At 66.3% G+C, this 16,994-nt stretch overlaps 6 protein-coding genes across 6 annotated transcripts; 3 read left to right on the plus strand and 3 right to left on the minus strand.

The window, feature by feature from the left end:
- Positions 1–44: 44 nt before the first annotated feature.
- On the plus strand, positions 45–1,904 carry RHOBADRAFT_40533 (uncharacterized protein; the record flags this gene model as incomplete). The annotated part of the gene is made up of 9 exons (XM_018413726.1): positions 45–127; positions 211–313; positions 404–501; positions 568–643; positions 714–922; positions 1,008–1,253; positions 1,354–1,549; positions 1,633–1,703; positions 1,775–1,904. Coding segments are annotated over 9 exons (1,212 nt in total), but the record flags the coding sequence as incomplete, so codon positions are not given.
- Positions 1,905–2,076: 172 nt separating this feature from the next.
- Positions 2,077–4,855, plus strand: RHOBADRAFT_50512 (uncharacterized protein; the record flags this gene model as incomplete). Its single annotated transcript, XM_018415356.1, has 8 exons — positions 2,077–2,266; positions 2,391–2,570; positions 2,698–2,925; positions 2,996–3,162; positions 3,245–3,338; positions 3,415–3,896; positions 3,992–4,321; positions 4,403–4,855. The coding sequence occupies 8 exons, from the start codon at positions 2,077–2,079 to the stop codon at positions 4,817–4,819; spliced, it is 2,088 nt and encodes a 695-aa protein (XP_018274037.1). The 3' UTR covers positions 4,820–4,855.
- Positions 4,856–5,015: 160 nt separating this feature from the next.
- Positions 5,016–7,209, minus strand: RHOBADRAFT_50513 (uncharacterized protein). Its single transcript, XM_018415357.1, has 4 exons — positions 6,871–7,209; positions 6,591–6,786; positions 6,184–6,513; positions 5,016–6,080 (listed from the first exon to the last, which is right to left on the minus strand). The coding sequence occupies exons 1-4, from the start codon at positions 7,143–7,145 to the stop codon at positions 5,085–5,087; spliced, it is 1,797 nt and encodes a 598-aa protein (XP_018274038.1). The 5' UTR covers positions 7,146–7,209; the 3' UTR covers positions 5,016–5,084.
- A 173-nt stretch (positions 7,210–7,382) lies between these two features.
- Positions 7,383–9,245, minus strand: RHOBADRAFT_22893 (uncharacterized protein; the record flags this gene model as incomplete). The annotated part of the gene is made up of 7 exons (XM_018412581.1): positions 7,383–7,759; positions 7,828–7,956; positions 8,042–8,238; positions 8,319–8,550; positions 8,598–8,761; positions 9,039–9,051; positions 9,180–9,245. 7 exons carry the CDS (start codon positions 9,243–9,245, stop codon positions 7,691–7,693), a joined length of 870 nt encoding a protein of 289 aa, XP_018274039.1. The 3' UTR covers positions 7,383–7,690.
- A 524-nt stretch (positions 9,246–9,769) lies between these two features.
- Positions 9,770–13,089, plus strand: RHOBADRAFT_22897 (uncharacterized protein). Its single transcript, XM_018412582.1, has 6 exons — positions 9,770–10,516; positions 10,599–11,156; positions 11,487–11,780; positions 12,047–12,260; positions 12,429–12,642; positions 12,720–13,089. The coding sequence occupies exons 1-6, from the start codon at positions 9,989–9,991 to the stop codon at positions 12,910–12,912; spliced, it is 2,001 nt and encodes a 666-aa protein (XP_018274040.1). The 5' UTR covers positions 9,770–9,988; the 3' UTR covers positions 12,913–13,089.
- Positions 13,090–15,967: 2,878 nt separating this feature from the next.
- Positions 15,968–16,777, minus strand: RHOBADRAFT_10471 (uncharacterized protein; the record flags this gene model as incomplete). Its single annotated transcript, XM_018411988.1, has 3 exons — positions 15,968–16,067; positions 16,145–16,365; positions 16,430–16,777. The coding sequence occupies 3 exons, from the start codon at positions 16,775–16,777 to the stop codon at positions 15,968–15,970; spliced, it is 669 nt and encodes a 222-aa protein (XP_018274041.1).
- Positions 16,778–16,994: the final 217 nt, after the last annotated feature.

The raw sequence follows: 16,994 nt of genomic DNA on the forward strand, positions 1-16,994 counted from the left end.
GATCTTCTCCGCTCAGGACCGCCAGCTCACCTCCCACCGCGCAGCCTCCGATCAACCCCTCGACGGGCCAGCTTCACGGCCAGGTCGACGCCGTCTTTGCCTACCAGAAGCAGCACGAGGCCGTCACGTCCGTCCGCCTTCCTCTCCTTCCCCTCCCCCACCTCGTTGCCGCGCGCAGGCCCTGACCCTCTCGACGTCCTGCACATGCAGCGCCCTGTACCGGTGGCTCATCGATGCGCGCGATCTCCCGACCGGCTGGGCTTTGCCGCTCCTCTACGTCGTGTGCCGCGACTTGCGCAAGACGGCCGAGCAGGTGCGTCCTGCCCTCTCTTCCTCGCCAAGTCGGCCCGCCGCACGCCGAGGCGTATTGGGACTGACTCCTGCGACGTTCTGCGATGTACAGGCCGACCAGCAGCTGCTCGCCAACGGGCACAAGGCGACAAAGCTCGAGGACGCGAGCCGCCTCCTGCAAAAGTGCTTCTCGTGCTGCCTCAACGACCGGTGCGTCCTCGCTTGCAGCTCTTCCTGTCTCTCAAGAGCCGTCATTGACTCGAGTGTGACCCGCAGAGCGTCCGACATGATGGCGTCGCGCAAGATGGGCACCTACTACCTCGCGTCGCTCCTCTTCAAGACGTACTTTCGCGTGCGTCGACCCTTTCGCTCTCTCCTTCAACTCGATCTCGCCCTCTGATTCTTGTCTCTCTCGGGCGCAGCTCAACTCGACCGCCCTGTGCAAGAACATCATCCGGGGCATCAACGCGGCCGACCTGCCGCCGCTCACCGCCTTTCCTCGCGCGCACCGCGTCACCTACTCGTACTACATGGCCGTCTTTGCCTTCCTGCGCGAGGACTATGCCCAGGCCGAGAAGGGCTTCGTCGAGGCGCTCGGCATGACGCACCGCAAGATGAAGCGCAACATCGAGTGCGTCCTCTCCACTTTTCCCCTCGTGCCGCAGGAGCGACGACGCCAAGGGTCCGAGCCTGACTGACTCACATCTCGCCCACAGACTCATCCTCGACTACCTGATCCCGCTCCTCCTCGTGCGCGGCGTCCTCCCCTCGCCCAAGCTCCTCGCGCGCTCGGCGCGCCACAAGACGCTGTACGAGCCGTTCGTGCGCGCGATTCGCCAGGGCGACTTTGCCGGCTACGAGCGCCAGCTAGAGGTGGCGCAGAAGAGGCTCATGCAGCGGGGCACGTACCTCGTCGTCGAGCGCGCGAGGGAGGGCGCCGTGCGGGGCCTGCTCAAGAAGGCGTGCGTCCCGCCTCCTTTCCCTTGCCTCCCTTTTCCTCCACTCTCCTTTCTCTCGACACCTTGGTCAGAACGGGTCCTGACGCTGCGCCCTCGTACGCAGCTGGGTCCTCGAGGGCAAGCCGGCGCGCATGAGCATCGACAAGTTCCGCGCCTACTACAACGCGGCGCAGGCGGTCGGGCTCGAGGAGGACGTGCGGCTCGGCCGGTTGAGGCGCGAGGCCGTCCCGAGACGGACAAAGGAGGGCGAGATTGACGGCGAGGAGATGGAGTGCTTGCTCGCCAACATGATCTACAAGGTGCGCCCGCGCTCCTCAGCCACTCTCGGTCCAGTCGCATCTCGAATGCGCCTGTACTGATCGTCGTCCCGTCGTCGTCGCAGAACCTGCTCAAGGGCTACATCTCGCACGCGCACCAAATCGTCGTCTTGTCCAAAGACAAACCGTTCCCTTGGTGCGTCTCCCTCTCTCCCCTTCCTTTCTCGCGCGCCCGACACTGACTCAGGACGACGCCCTCGCTCGCAGGTACCCGCCGTACCGCAACAAGGGCGAGGCGTTCGCGCGGCAACGAGCAGAGAGGGAGACGCAGGAGCGGCAGCGGGTGGTCGATTTGGCCGCGGCAGCAGGGACGGGTGCGGCTCCTCCAGCTTTGTAGTCGATGTGCAACCATGCCTGCGAGCTTTCCCGCGGCACAACTGAGAGCTTGAGAGCTGCTCGAGCCCGCTCGAGCGACGTGGTTTCATCTGTCTCTCGCGCCGCTCGTCGAAGCTCGTCGTCGCCCACCGCTCACTCGAGAGCTCGTGCACGCGCAGTACGCGCTGCCGACCATGCCTGCGCCACCCTCGATGCGCGGCAGCACCACGCCGTCCAGCCTGGCCGCGCCCGCTCCTCCCACCACCGCCTCGTCCTCATCGGCACCCGGCGTCGTCCTCCCTGGCGACGGCGACCTGTGGAGCAACATCCTCGACTCGGTCAAGGGCAGCAGGAGCACCCCGAGCAAGCCGTGCTTCGTCCTCGGTGCGTCTGGCTCGGTCTCTCTTTCGACGTCGCGCGGGGCCGACGCGTTGAGCGACTCGCTCTGCGCTCGCCTCGCTTGTCGGCTACGCTAACGAGAGCTGACCGCACGAGACTGTACCCGCAGGCGCACCGCACTCGGGCAAGAGCACCCTCGTCGACCGCCTGCGCTCCCCGACCGGCGAGCCCTCGTCCAGCACGGCGCACAAGGGCAAGGAGACGGCGCTCAATGGCGTCGAGCAGCAGCAGCTCGACCTCGGAATGAGCTACGACGTGATCGACGTGCGGGACGAGGGCTATGACGGCGGTGAGTCTGCGGTGCTCCCTCTCCTGGTCGGCGCGTTTGGTGGAAGCGGGCTCGCTCGTCAAAGCGAGGTCGCCTGCCTAGCTGCTTCCCCAGCCAGAGACTGACCAATGCGCTTGTCCGCCTGCAGATACCCTCGCCCGCCTCTCGGTCTACCAGCTCTCGTCGCCGCTCCCTCCCTATCCTTCCCTACTCTCGCTCGCCCTCGTGCGCGACTCTATCGTCCTCATCTGCCTCGACTGGGACCGGCCGTGGGAGTTCGTGCGGCAGTTGGAGCAGTGGGTCATCCTCCTCGACGAGCTCCTCGGGCGAGCGGGCAAGGACAAGGAGGGGGACCAGGTCGACGGGAGGGAACAACGTGCGTCCCTCGTTCGCCCTCGTCTCTCCCTAGCGTAGAGTCAGCTCACGAGCCCTCGAATGCGACGCAGTCGAGGCTTTTATCCGCTCGTACGCCGAGCCAGCCGCCCCAGGCTCGACTGCCCCGACCACCTCGTCCTCGTCAGCCGCCGCAGCACTCGTCGACCTCGACTCGCCGCTACCGCCCGGCACCCTCACCGATAACCTCGGCGTCGGGCTCATCTTCGTGTGCACCAAGGTGCGTCATCGCGTTCCGCTCTTTCAGGGACCGAGCGAGTCGGACGGGCCTGCTCACGACTCGCTCCCTCGCGGCCTCGCAGGCCGACCAGATGAACTCGCTCGAGCGCGAGCGCGAGTTCTCCGAGGAGCAGTTCGACTTTGTCCAGCAGACGCTGAGGACGATCGCCCTGCGTTGTGCGTCACCTCTCCCTCGTCGCGCCTTCTGTCCTTCGGTCGGCGGCGTGATTGACAAGGTTCACATGATCCACAGATGGCGCCGCCGTCTTCTACACCGCCCAGACGCTGCCCACCTCGTACGCCAAACTGCGGCAGTACATTGTGCATCGCCTCTTCTCGTCGCCGCCGTCCTCAACCTCCCTCGCCTCGCCTTCCTCATCGGCCGCGCAACCAACCTCTCCTTCCGCCGCCGTCACCTCGACCCGAGCCATCTCGGCAGCGCCGTCCACGGTCGCCTCGTTCCCCTTCCCGCACCGCGCCAACGTCGTCGACCACGAGGCGGTGCTCGTCCCCGCCGGGTGGGACAGCTGGGGCAAGATCCGCATCCTGCGCGAGCGGTTCGACTGCGAGACGGTCGGCCGAGGGTGGGAGGTCGACCTTGAGCGCAAGAGTGCGGCAGGAGCGACGTCGGCGGCGAGGGAGGGCGCGAGCGCAGGCGCAGACGGCGGCGAGGGCGAGAGGGGGCTCGAGAACGAGTACGGCATGGTCGTCGTCGACTTTGACGCCGAGGACTCGGTGCGTCCCTCCTTTCCTTTGTCGTCTCTTTGCACTCTCGCGTCGAGCAGCACGTCCAGGGCACCGATCGACGAGCTCGCACCCCCCGTCCGCAGAAGGTCAACCTCGCGCCGGCCGTCTCTGCGTTCGACGAGCAGGCGTTCCTCCGCGAGCACTACGACGTCCTCCAGGCCGACACGGCCGCCGACCCTCGCCTCGCTTTCCGCCAACCGGGCTCGTCGTCGTCGTCGTTGACGGGCATGAACGGGTTCGGCGGCGCGCTCGGCCCGAGTGTCGTCGGCCCGATGGCGGGCACGAGCTTGGACTTGCCGACCGTCGTCAGCACGATGGAGCGGGCGAGGGAGAGGGCGGATGCCGGGGCTGGAGCGGCGGCGGCGGGTGCGTCACGCGAGGAGAGGTACCGGGCCGGGGCCATGTCGCGACAGGTGCGTCCCGCTCGTTCCGCTTGCCGCACTCGGCCAGAACACTCGACTGACTCTTTGTGCGACGTCAACGTCTCATCGCAGAGCTCGTCGACCTCGGCCGGCATCCGCTCCCCTCCCCTCGGCGGCTCGACGTCCGGCGCACCCGGGCTCAACGGCGACCGCCCATCCCCGACCCTGTCGTCGAGCGCCACCTTCGCCGACCGCCCTTCCTCGCGCTCGTCCACCTCGGCAGCAGCAGGTGCGGCTGCGCCCGCAGCATCGAGCGCCGCAGGCGTCGCAGCCGGCGGCAACCAGGTCCTCGCCGACTTCTTCCAGAGCCTGCTCACGGCACGGACAGCGGGCACCGGGGCAGCTGCGGGCTCGGGTGCAGCAAGTGCGGCGGGAGCAGGGCAGGCGGCGCCCGCTGCGGGAGGGCTGCGGGCGAGCGTCGCGAGAGGCGCTACGCCGCCGTCGTCCTCGGGCGGTGCGGGCGCAGGAGAGAAGGCGGACGGGCAGTAGACGCGACGACGTGCAACACAGCTGGAGGAGTCACTCTGACCGCGAGCAATGGGACGTACTCGCAGCTTCGAGAGCGAGCCGACCGCGAAAGAGAGAAAGAGACTGCGAGAGGTCCGAGCGAGAGATCCAGCAGAGACTGAGCGACTCGCGCAGAGCGCTCGAAACTCGCCTGTCGAACTCTCGGCACACTGATGCAGAAGAACGGCTGGCATGCTCGCCATGCAGGCTGTCTAGAGATGCACCCGCACTCCCGCCGCTCGTCTAACTACCTGCCGAGCCCAATCCCGACGCCTGCACCGCCCGCCGCAGCCCTGTACCGCATGCCCTGTGCGCCTGCCGCACCAAAGCCCTTCGAAGCCGCTCCACTGAGGCCCGACCGCCCCGACATCGGCGGGAAGTAGCCCGGCAGGCTCTCGCTCGGGTTCGGGCTCGGCATGGCCGCCGCTGCCGCCGCCTCCCTCGCCGACTCGTGCGCGAGGTGTGCGGGAGGAGGACGCACGCGCGGATGGAGCGCGATCGAGGGCCCGTCGGGGCCCGACAGGTCGACCGAGGGCGTGTCGGCGCCCGAGGCGGACGCTGTTGTGGACGAGGTGGCGGTGCGGGACAGGAGCGGGTTGCGCAGAGGACGGTCGAAGTGAGGGGAAGGGGAGGTGGAGCTGGAGGAAGGGGGAGTAGAGGGCGACGGGTCGAGAGGAGAGGCGAGAGGAGAGAGGGGGGTCGTGCGCAGCGGCGAGGCGGCGAGGTCGTCGGCGAGTGGCGGGACGGCCGCCGCGTCGTGCACGTGCGCCTCCGAGTGCGAGTGCGAGTGATGGTGGTGGTGGTGGTGGCGCGACTTGTCCCTCGACAGGCTCGGGAGGGAAACCTCGACGCGGCCGGGCCAGACGACGCGGTCCTGGATCGCCGCCCGGATGCGCGCGACGAGGAGCTGCTCGATCTTGGGCACGTCCTGCAGCTTGGCGCGCGAGCCGAGGAGCGACGACGTGGCGAGCTGCAGCTCAAAGTCGGGGTGCAGCGAGAGGTGGACCGACGGGTGCCCGGGGTGGTGGTGGTGGTGCGGCTCGGTCGAGGACGAGGACGGCGCAGGTGCAGGCGCAGGTGCGGGTGGCGGCAGCTCGACGGTGAGGGTGCCGGAGAACCGCTCGAGGGTGAGGGAGAGCGAGATGGGCAGGACGGCGAATCGAGGTCGGGGGAAGTTGAGGACGACCCGGGTCGAGACGGACAGGACGACCGTGTCGATGTAGTCGAGGTCGAGCTCGACGCGCTGTATGCTCATCGATAGGTGAGCTCTTGTGTCGACCGAGAGAGAGAGAGAGAGAAAGGCGAGGACGCACCACGCTCTCTCCTCCCACCCCGCTCGGCCGCACCCTCGCGTCGCTCAACGCCGGAAACCCCTCGCCGAGCTCGACCTCGTCCACCTCGACGAAATCGAGCCCGACCATGCCCTGCGCCGCCTCTGCGCCCTCCTCGGTCCCGCCCGTCCTGCGGTTGAGCGCCTCCTCGATGAGGGCGCGCGCGCCGCCCGACGCGTGCGACGCCGCGAGGGCGCGGTACGAAGATATGAGCTGGGCCGAGAGGACGTTGAGCCAGTCGAGCGACTCGGGCGGGTGGGTCGACAGGTCGTACGAGAGCGCGCCGAGGAGTGCGGCCGCGCTCAGGGTGGCCGCGGGAAAGTCGGGAGGGGTGCGCGACGAGGCCTGTGGGCGTCGGCGAGGGGTCAGCGGTCGATTGGCGCGCCCTGCCGCTACGCGTCGAAGAGAGAAGATGGGCGCACCTTGGCCTTGCCGCCGCCCTTGCCAACCTTGCCGTTCTTCTGCCCCCGCTTCCCCTTGCCGCCCGCCTCGTCCTCCTCGCCTCCACCCTCGCCTCGCGCCGCCGCTCTGAGCCGCTTGCGCTCCTCCCTCGCCCGCTTGGCCGCGTCCGGGTCCTCGAACACGACGTACTTGAGGAAGAGCGCCGCGAGGATGATCCTGCGAGGCGAGGCGAACGGTCAGCGAACTCGCCGCAGACGGAGCGACCCGCTCGATAGAGAGAGGGGGAGAGAGAGGACGCACATGCTCGCCTGCCCGAGAAGCACGCCTTGCGTGAACGAGAAGAAGGGCGCCGAGCTCTGCGTCGGCGCAGGATGCGCCTGAGCCGGCCGCGGTGCCAGGAGCGCACCCTGCGGCAGGCCGGCTCGCGGCGCATGCACTGCGTGCGCTGCAGGTGTTGGCATGGCGTGCGGGTGCGGCGTGCCGGCCGAGGGCGGACTCGGGAGCGAGAGCGGGGTCGACAGCGACGATGAGGCGATGGGCGAGGGAGGGTGCAGAGGAGCGACCGAGGCGGGCATGCGACTGTCGGGGAGCGGTTCCTTCGACTCGAGTGCAGGCTGCGGTGCCGCTAGCCCTGGCGACGAGGGTGTGGAGAGCCGTGGGAGATGAGGGTCGTCGCCGGACTTCGCGTCCAGCGGACCGTCAAGTCGGCGAAAGCAGCGACGTCTCGCTCGCGCTCTTTCAGCCTTTCGTGGACGTGCTCTGCGAGGAAGCGATACCGACAGAAGCTCTCGTGCAGTACGGCGCGCAAAGGGCGAGAGAGAGAGAAGGACGAGGTCATTGCGCGCGCGAACGGCGAGAGCGCGGTTGACTGGGTATCGGGGAGCTCTACGGCAGTAGGAGGGAGAGTGACTGGCAAGGAGGGCGTATCGGCGGGCGTGAGGTGTAACGAAATGCGAAGTGGGCGGACGAGGTGGGCAGAGGGGAAGAAGGGAAAGAGGTGGGAGAAGGAGGGCGAGGGCAAGGCGCATCTTGTGGCGGTCGACGAGTGTAAGGCGCCTGTCGACAGCTTGAAACGGGCCTTGCGACGAGGATCGACGGACGTAGGACGGGCCGGTCACGCTCAGAACGTCTCCTCCTCCTCCTCGTTGACGAGCTCCTCCTGCGCATCTTCGGGGACCTCGAAGCCCTCCTGCGCGCGCACGAAGGGTCAGCTCGGGCACTCAAAAAAGGGACAGGGGGGAGAAGGAGAAGACGCACCTCGGTGCTGTACAGGATCTGCTGCATCTGGAGGAGCGTCTCCTTTTCGGCGTCCGTGACGCCGTTGCCGTCCGGCTCTTGCTCGGAGATCTCGAGCCTCGCGCCGATGATGATCTCGATGTCGCGCAGCTGCGAGTGGCGGTGTCGTTCAACGTCAGTCTGCGCGCTCGACAGAGAGAGCACGACGAGGACGACGAGAAACGGCGCCACGCACCTTGTTGAAGTAGAAGTCGCGCTCCTTCTCGAGACCCTCGACCGAAAGCTTCATCTCGTTCATCTGGCCCGTGAGCGCCTCGAGCGCGGCCGGGTCGACGCCGCGACTGCTCGCCGCCGATGAGGACCGTGCCGAGGGCCCGCCGACGCGTGCGGCGCCGCCGACGGGACGCGCCGCAGAGGTGCGGGCTGCCGTAGCTGCGGGCGAGGGGCATCGTCAGTGACTTGGCCGGTGGGCGAGAGAGGGTGGGGCGAGACGAGGGAGGAGAGGGACGCACCAGCTGGTCGCCTCGCTGCCGCCGCCGGAGGAGCCCTTGCCGCGCCCGTCGCGGACGGCGCACGCGGTCCGGGCCCCGCCGCACCCGCACTCGGTCCGCCGGCACCCCCTCGACGGGCGACCGGGTCGTACTCGCCGCCGGGGAAGTTCATGTCCCAGAAGCGCTTGAGCCACTGGAGGAACTCGAGGTTGTCCTGCATCTTGCAGCGCACGAGGCGGTCGACAGGGATGGGCTGTGACGCGCAAGGGTCAGTCCCACGTGCGGGGGAGAGAGACAGACAAGGGAGGGACGCGCCTTGTCGATGGCGTGCACCTTGAAGCTGTTCTGGAGGACGCGGAAGTTGGCGAGGTACTCGTACTCCTGCTTGGCCTGCATCTTGACCTTGTTCATGGCGACGTCACCAAAGATCGAGTCGATGATCTGGCAGTAGACGCCTCCCGTGCCTGGTGTCGCGGGGCCGCATGTCGGAAGGAGGAGAGGCGACGAGGAAGGAGGAGGAAGAGGCGAGGTCGCGAGTCGAGAGGGCCGGGGTGGGCGAGGGGAGCGGTCAAAGCACGCGAGTCGAGTGTGCAGGAGATGGCGCACAGGGCGGGCGAGGAGGAGAGGGAAGAGGGAGAGGGAGGGAGGAGGAGGAGGTCAGCCAACAGCTCTGGTCGCCGCGTCGGCAGCCCTCGCGGGGGCGTCTCGAGAGCACGAGGTGACAGGGGAAGGTGAGCGTACCGCATTGCTCGACCTGCACAGTACGCAGAGAGGGAGGGGCGGGGAGGAGGGTGAGCGAACCGAGCCGGCTGGATCGACGACCTCGTCTTCTCGAGTCTCGACGGCGCGAGGAGCGAGGTGCGGAGGAAGGCGAGGGCTCACCTTGGTCAGGCTGAGCTGGAGGAGGTCGTTGATCCACTCGAGGAGCTCTGTGCGCGAGCTGGCCATGGTGATGCGTGGTGGGCCGATCGAGGTGGGCGAGGGCGGTCGGGTGGGTGCAGCGGGGGCCGGTCGGGCAGGCTTGGGGAGCGAGTGCAGCTAGTGCGTAGGAGTGGGCGGGTGCGAGAGTTCGATGACCGGTTTCCGCGGAGGAGCGCTTGCGACGGCGGCGGCGGCCGACGGCGACGGACCTCCTCCTCCTCTTCGTCTCCTCCACCCACAGCTGCTCGCTCGACCCGCCACAGCTAGAGCAGCACATCCAGCCTCGACACACAAAACCGCCCATGCTCCCCGCACGCTCGCTGCGCCAGTGCGCCACCCCGCTCCGCCGCCTCTCGTCCCCCTCCGCCGCCCATCGGCGCAACTTGTCCCTCCGCCACGCCCTCCAGGGCCTCGTCCAGGCCAAGTCCACCACCGACTCGCACTCGGACAAGCCCTCGCGCAACGACAACCGCCCGCCCTCGCTCGACGACTTCTTCGGCGGCTTCCTCGGCAAGCGCCCCTCGTCCGACAAGGCCATCCCCGGATCGCCAGCCGCCCCGGCCGCCGACCTCGCACCCAAGGACCCGATCAAGGGCCTCTTCGGCCAGCAGGCCGGCGACACGACCGGCGGTGGCGGCGGGCCCAACAAGAAGCGCGACGGCAAGGACCCCAAGGGCAACAAGAAGGGCACCGACGGCGGCGAGGGCGGGCCCGGTGGGCCCCAGGCCCCGAACCCGAGCGCGACGACGCTCGTCGCGACCACCGTCGCCATGTACGTCCTGTACCGCCTCTCGAGCCAGTACGACCCGACCAGCCGCGAGATCACCTGGGCCGAGTTCCACTCGGCCTTCCTGTCCAAGGGCCTCGTCGACAAGCTCACCGTCGTCAACAAGAGCCGCGTCCGCGTCCACCTGCACTCGAACGCCCAGCCGCAGGGCGCCGCGCCGGGCCAGGGCGCCTACTTCTTCAGCATCGGCTCGGTCGAGGCGTTCGAGAAGCGCCTCGACGAGGCCCAGCACGAGCTCGGCATCCCTCTCGGCGAGCGCCTCCCCGTCGCGTACCACGACGAGATCCCGCTCGGCCAGACCCTCCTCAACCTCCTCCCGACCCTCCTCCTCATCGGCTCGACCGTGTGGATCTACCGCCGCATGACGGGCGGCGGCGCAGGCGGCGGCCTTCTCGGCGGCGGCGGCGGTGGACCCGGTGGCGGCGGTGGACCGGGCGGCATCTTTGGCGTCGGCAAGAGCCGGGCCAAGATGTTCAACCACGAGACCGACATCAAGGTCAAGTTCAACGACGTGCGTCCTCCTCTCTCTCCTCTTTGGCGACGCGCACTGCGATGTGCACGTTGACTGACGAGCTTGTCCTACGTGCGCACAGGTCGCCGGCATGGACGAGGCCAAGGAGGAGATCATGGAGTTCGTCAAGTTCCTCAAGAACCCGGAGCACTACGAGCGCCTCGGCGCCAAGATCCCTCGCGGCGCCATCCTGTCGGGACCCCCCGGTACGGGCAAGACGCTCCTGGCCAAGGCGACGGCGGGCGAGGCCGGCGTCCCGTTCCTGAGCGTGTCCGGCTCCGAATTCGTCGAAATGTTCGTCGGCGTCGGCGCCTCAAGGGTCCGGGACCTGTTTGCGCAGGCCAAGAAGAACGCGCCCGCGATCGTGTTCATCGACGAGATTGACGCGATCGGCAAGGCGCGCGGCAAGGGCGGCCAGTTTGGCGGCAACGACGAGCGCGAGTCGACCCTGAACCAGCTCCTCGTCGAGATGGACGGGTTCGGCACGGGCGAGCACGTCGTCCTCCTCGCCGGCACCAACCGCTCGGACGTCCTCGACCCGGCCCTGATGCGCCCCGGCCGCTTCGACCGCCACATCAACGTCAGCAACCCGGACGTCGGCGGCCGCCGCCAGATCTTCAACGTCCACCTGCGCAAGCTCGTCCTCGACATCCCGCGCCCGGACAAGAAGAAGGAGGCGGTGACCGCCGAGGCCGAGGACGGCGCCGAGGACGGCATCGCCGAGGGCTCGTCGTCGTCGGGCGGTCCGAGCGGCGGTCAGCCCGCCATCGCGCACTTCCAGCCGGCGCTCGGCGGCGTCGTCGCGTCGGCCACCGCGTCCGACGCTACCGTCACGTCGTCCGCCATCCTGCGCGCCTCGCCCGCACCTGATGCGCCCTCGTCGTCGTCGCCGTCGGACGCCGCACCCGCACCCGGCTCGGCGCCCAAGAGCAACTTCGAGTCGATGTACACGCTCAAGGCCGACGACCAGCCCGCACCCGACTCGCCCCTCGGCAAGCTCATCGCCAAGCTCGCGGCGCACACGCCCGGCTTCTCGGGCGCCGACATCGCCAACGTCGCCAACGAGGCGGCCCTCATCGCCGCCCGCCTCGGCGCCAACGCCGTCAGCGAGAAGCACTTTGAGATGGCGATCGAGCGCGTCATTGCCGGCATGGAGCGCAAGAGCCGGGTCCTCGACAAGGACGAGAAGAAGACGGTCGCGTACCACGAGGCCGGTCACGCCGTCTGCGGGTGGTTCCTCGAGTGGGCCGACCCGCTGCTCAAGGTGCGTCCGAGCTTGATCTTTCTCGGCGAGGGAGGCGTGCAGCAGGTTCACCGAGCTGACCTTGTCTCCCCTCCCGATCCTCCTTCCCAACCCTCTCAACGCCTCTCCCTCTCTCTCTCTCTCGACGGCGCCTCTCTCTTCTCCTCGACGTCGTTGCCTTCTCGTCTCGTCTCGTGGCACCGTGTCGTGCTCGCGTCCCCCCTACTCGTCCCTCGTCCACCTCGCCCTGCCCTGCTCGCCCCCTCGCCTTCGCCTTCGCCATGCAGGTCTCGATCGTCCCTCGAGGTGTCGGCGCGCTCGGCTACGCACAGTACTTGCCCAAAGAGCGGTACCTGTACACGACCGAGCAGCTCGTCGACCGCATGTGCATGACGCTCGGCGGGCGCGTCGCCGAGGAGATCTTCTTCAAGCGGATCACGACGGGCGCCCAGGACGACTTGCAGAAGGTGACGAGGATGGCCATGGAGGTCATCGCCAACTGTGCGTCCCTGTCTCTCTCTCTCTCTCACTCTCTGTCTCTGTCGGTGGCCCGGTCGATTGTCGATCGGAGAACTGACCGTCTCCTCCTTCTACTCCTCCCCCCTTTCTCGCCTGTCGTCTCTCGTCTCGCCCACTGTCACCTCTCCTACGACGACGACGACGACACAGACGGCATGAACCCGGCCGTCGGCCCGTTGTCGTACCGCCAGGACCAGGAGTCGTTCCAGAAGCCGTTCTCGGAGAAGACGGCGCAGCTCATCGACGACGAGGTCCGCTCGATGGTTCGTCGCGCGCACCAGCGGTGCCACGACCTCCTCACCGAGAAGAAGGAGCAGGTCGACAAGGTGGCGCGCGTCCTGCTCGACAAGGAGGTCCTCAGCCGGTGCGCCCTCACTTTCTCTCCCTCACCTCATTTCCCCTTCCTCGCCTGACGACGACACCTTCGTCCACCCCTCACAGGAGCGACATGATTGCCCTTCTCGGCCCTCGACCGTACGGCGACGCGTTCGACGACGCCGTCTCGTTCGGCTCTGCAGCGCCCGAGCCGACGGGCGACAAGGAGGCGCCGCTCGGTCACGGCATCGAGGGCGGCCTCGGCGGCGGCATCGGCAACGAGGTCCCGAGCCCCAAGGGCATCGACCAGGGCATGTGAGCGCTCGACCGCTCGGCCCGCGTGGTCCTCTCGAGCAGACGCCCTTCCGCGCCCGCTCTGCCGGCCGTTCCTCCTGCACCCTCGTCCCGGCCTTCTAGCTCCCCCCCTCTCTCCTCTACACATAGTCTGTACCTGTAGCATCTTGAGCCTCGAAGAGCGCAACGCACGATTCTATCGATCCGCCGTCGTCGCCCTCGTGAGAGCAAAGAAGCTCTCCCCTGCTCGAGAGCTCCCGAGTCGGTGCGACTCGCGCGAGTGCCGGGTCGCTGTTACGTCGTTTGTTGAGCGTGCGCGAACGAGCAGCTGAGAGCGGACGCGTCTGGCAGAGCAGGGCGCTTCGGAACCTGGTCGACCTTCTCAAACGCACGGTCCGCGCATCTGTGCTTCGGGCTCGAGGGTCGCGAATGGCCCGCTCGACGGGTCGAGCCTAGCTGTTCGCGCTATCGAGGACTGTCGCCGCAGGAAGGATCTCGCCCGAAACCGAGAAGTTGACCTCGTCGAGCGAGAGAAGGTAGCTTCGGGACGCTGTAACTCCTCGAGAGTAGTTAAATCCCGGGTTCCGCCGCTCTCACGGTCCTTGCTGAGACGGATACTCGACGTCTAGAACCTGTCCCTCGCCTACTTCTCTCGAAACCGAGAAGTTGACCTCGTCGAGCAAGAGAAGGTAGCGGCGGGACGCTGTAACTCCTCGAGAGTAGTTAAATCCCGGGTTCCGCCGCTCTCACGGTCCTTGCTGAGACGGATACTCGACGTCTAGAACCTGTCCCTCGCCTACTTCTCTCGAAACCGAGAAGTTGACCTCGTCGAGCAAGAGAAGGTAGCGGCGGGACGCTGTAACTCCTCGAGAGTAGTTAAATCCCGGGTTCCGCCGCTCTCACAGTCCTTGCTGAGACGGATACTCGACTTCTAGAACCTGTCCCTCACCTACTTCTCTCGAAACCGAGAAGTTGACCTCGTCGAGCAAGAGAAGGTAGCTTCGAGACGCTCTCACTCCTCGAGAGTAGTTAAATCCCGGGTTCCGCCGCTCTCACGGTCCTTGCTGAGACGGATACTCGACTTCTAGAACCTGTCCCTCACCTACTTCTCTCGAAACCGAGAACTTGACCTCGTCGAGCAAGAGAAGGTAGCTTCGAGACGCTCTCACTCCTCGAGAGTAGTTAAATCCCGGGTTCCGCCGCTCTCACGGTCCTTGCTGAGACGAATACTCGACGTCTAGAACCTGTCCCTCACCTACTTCTCTCGAAATCGAGAAGTTGACCTCGTCGAGCAAGAGAAGGTAGCGGCGGGACGCTGTAACTCCTCGAGAGTAGTTAGATCCCGGGTTCCGCCGCTCTCACGGTCCTTGCTGAGACGGATACTCGACGTCTAGAACCTGTCCCTCGCCTACTTCTCTCGAAACCGAGAAGTTGACCTCGTCGAGCAAGAGAAGGTAGCGGCGGGACGCTGTAACTCCTCGAGAGTAGTTAAATCCCGGGTTCCGCCGCTCTCACGGTCCTTGCTGAGACGCTTACTCGACGTCTAGAACCTGACCCTCACCTACTTCTCTCAAAACCGAGAACTTGACCTCGTCGAGCAAGAGAAGGTAGCTGCGAGACGCTCTCACTCCTCGAGAGTAGTTCAATCCCGGGTTCCGCCGCTCTCACGGTCCTTGCTGAGACGCTTAGTCGACGTCTAGACCCTGACCCTCACCTACTTCTCTCGAAACCGAGAACTTGACCTCGTCGAGCAAGAGAAGGTAGCTGCGAGACGCTCTCACTCCTCGAGAGTAGTTCAATCCCGGGTTCCGCCGCTCTCACGGTCCTTGCTGAGACGCTTAGTCGACGTCTAGAACCTGACCCTCACCTACTTCTCTCGAAACCGAGAACTTGACCTCGTCGAGCAAGAGAAGGTAGCTGCGAGACGCTGTAACTCCTCGAGAGTAGTTTAATCCCGGGTTCCGCCGCTCTCACGGTCCTTGCTGAGACGCTTACTCGACGTCTAGACCCTGACCCTCACCTACTTCTCTCGAAACCGAGAACTTGACCTCGTCGAGCAAGAGAAGGTAGCTGCGAGACGCTGTAACTCCTCGAGAGTAGTTTAATCCCGGGTTCCGCCGCTCTCACGGTCCTTGCTGAGACGCTTACTCGACGTCTAGACCCTGACCCTCACCTACTTCTCTCGAAACCGAGAACTTGACCTCGTCGAGCAAGAGAAGGTAGCTGCGAGACGCTCTCACTCCTCGAGAGTAGTTCAATCCCGGGTTCCGCCGCTCTCACGGTCCTTGCTGAGACGCTTAGTCGACGTCTAGAACCTGACCCTCACCTACTTCTCTCGAAACCGAGAACTTGACCTCGTCGAGCAAGAGAAGGTAGCTGCGAGACGCTGTAACTCCTCGAGAGTAGTTTACTCCCGGGTTCCGCCGCTCTCACGGTCCTTGCTGAGACGCTTAGTCGACGTCTAGAACCTGACCCTCACCTACTTCTCTCGAAACCGAGAACTTGACCTCGTCGAGCAAGAGAAGGTAGCTGCGAGACGCTGTAACTCCTCGAGAGTAGTTTAATCCCGGGTTCCGCCGCTCTCACGGTCCTTGCTGAGACGCTTACTCGACGTCTAGACCCTGACCCTCACCTACTTCTCTCGAAACCGAGAACTTGACCTCGTCGAGCAAGAGAAGGTAGCTGCGAGACGCTGTAACTCCTCGAGAGTAGTTCAATCCCGGGTTCCGCGGCTCTCACGGTCCTTGCTGAGACGGATACTCGACGTCTAGAACCTGACCCTCACCTACTTCTCTCAAAACCGAGAAGTTGACCTCGTCGAGCGAGAGAAGGTAGCTGCAAGACGCTGTAACTCCTCGAGAGTAGTTTAATCCCGGGTTCCGCCGCTCTCACGGTCCTTGCTGAGACGGTTACTCGACGTCTAGAACCTGACCCGCACCCACTCCTCTCGAAACCGAGAAGCTCGCGACGCCCGTTCCCCTCTCTCTTTCTCACTCTCGCGGTCTCGCTGCAGCGGCTGTACTGCGGGATTGTCGACTCAAGCGGGGGCTATCTACAGAAGGGGTTCGAGGATACGGAACTCAAAGCTTGGGAGCGCCGGCGGGGAGGACCTTGTCGTTGACGAACTGGCGCCAGTCGTCGCCAGAGAAGGACGACGAGATGCTCGGCTCGGCGAGGCCGCTGCGGACGTCGCGGGCCGGGTCAGTCGCGCCACTCGAGCCACATCGAGAGAGGAAGAGAGCGAAAGGGGGGCGCACTCGAGGAAGACTGTGGGCGTGACGTGGACAGCGCGAGCGCGGGCAAACTTGATCTGGAGCTTGAGGTCAGCCGTGACGGGGGTGCCGCCGTTGCCCTTGCCGACCGAGATGGCGTCGAGAAACTGCTGGCGGTCGACGCCGATAGTAGACGCGGCGAGGTCGGCGAGGCGGGCGCGTGTGTCGTTGGGCGACTCGGTAGCGCAGGGCTCGTCGTAGTAGGCCTGTGGAGGGGGGCCAGGGTCAGGCCGAGGCGGGACAAGGAGGCAATGGAGAGAGTCGACGCACGTCTTGGCCGTCGATGAGGGCGTAGAAGTAGGTCTTCCACGCGTGCTTGACGTCGGGGTCCGAGTAAGTCGCAGAGGACGACGAGTCGACGAAGACCTTTGACGCGGCGAGGGCGGCCTCGTGGACGAGGGTCGAGGACGCGTGCCACGGCTGCGGGACCTGGCGGACAATGACCGACAGGTGGTCGGCGAGTTTGGGCGAGTCGATGAGGGGCACGAGGTGGTCGCGCACGCCTTGGAGCTGCTTGCGCGAGAAGGGGCACACGATGTCGAGGAAAAGCTCGAGGGTGTGGGCTGCGGTGGGCGAGCCGGCGATGCGGTGCGTGGCGAACTGCGGGGCGAGGGCCATGGTGGGCTGGAGCTGGAGGTCGGGACGAGGTGGGGGCAAGTCGTCGGGGGGACGAGGAGAGGGATGGCAGGGAGAGGTGGACGGTCAGCGCGGGGTAAACAGGGCGATGCACAGGCACCAGTGGGACTCACCTGGTCGATCAAGGGACTAGCCGAGCGAGGTGGACGAGGACAAGAGGGAGGACGCCGTGGCTCGGTCTCATCTGCGTCCGCTCTCC

This window comes from Rhodotorula graminis, assembly GCF_001329695.1.
Source record: "Rhodotorula graminis WP1 unplaced genomic scaffold RHOBAscaffold_1, whole genome shotgun sequence".
NCBI lineage: Eukaryota > Fungi > Basidiomycota > Microbotryomycetes > Sporidiobolales > Sporidiobolaceae > Rhodotorula > Rhodotorula graminis.

Excerpts from the sequence above, each read along its gene's own strand:
- RHOBADRAFT_22897 (XM_018412582.1), top strand. The coding sequence starts at position 9,989 with ATGTACGTCCTGTACCGCCTCTCGAGCCAGTACGACCCGACCAGCCGC. Across the intron at positions 11,781-12,046 it reads GGGCCGACCCGCTGCTCAAG|GTCTCGATCGTCCCTCGAGG; the intron begins GTGCGTCCGAGC and ends TTCGCCATGCAG. Across the intron at positions 12,643-12,719 it reads GACAAGGAGGTCCTCAGCCG|GAGCGACATGATTGCCCTTC; the intron begins GTGCGCCCTCAC and ends CACCCCTCACAG.
- RHOBADRAFT_50513 (XM_018415357.1), bottom strand. The coding sequence starts at position 7,145 with ATGCCCGCCTCGGTCGCTCCTCTGCACCCTCCCTCGCCCATCGCCTCA. Across the intron at positions 6,787-6,870 it reads CTTCTCGGGCAGGCGAGCAT|GATCATCCTCGCGGCGCTCT; the intron begins GTGCGTCCTCTC and ends CTCGCCTCGCAG. Across the intron at positions 6,081-6,183 it reads CGGCGTTGAGCGACGCGAGG|CGCGTCGAGCTCGACCTCGA; the intron begins GTGCGGCCGAGC and ends ATGAGCATACAG.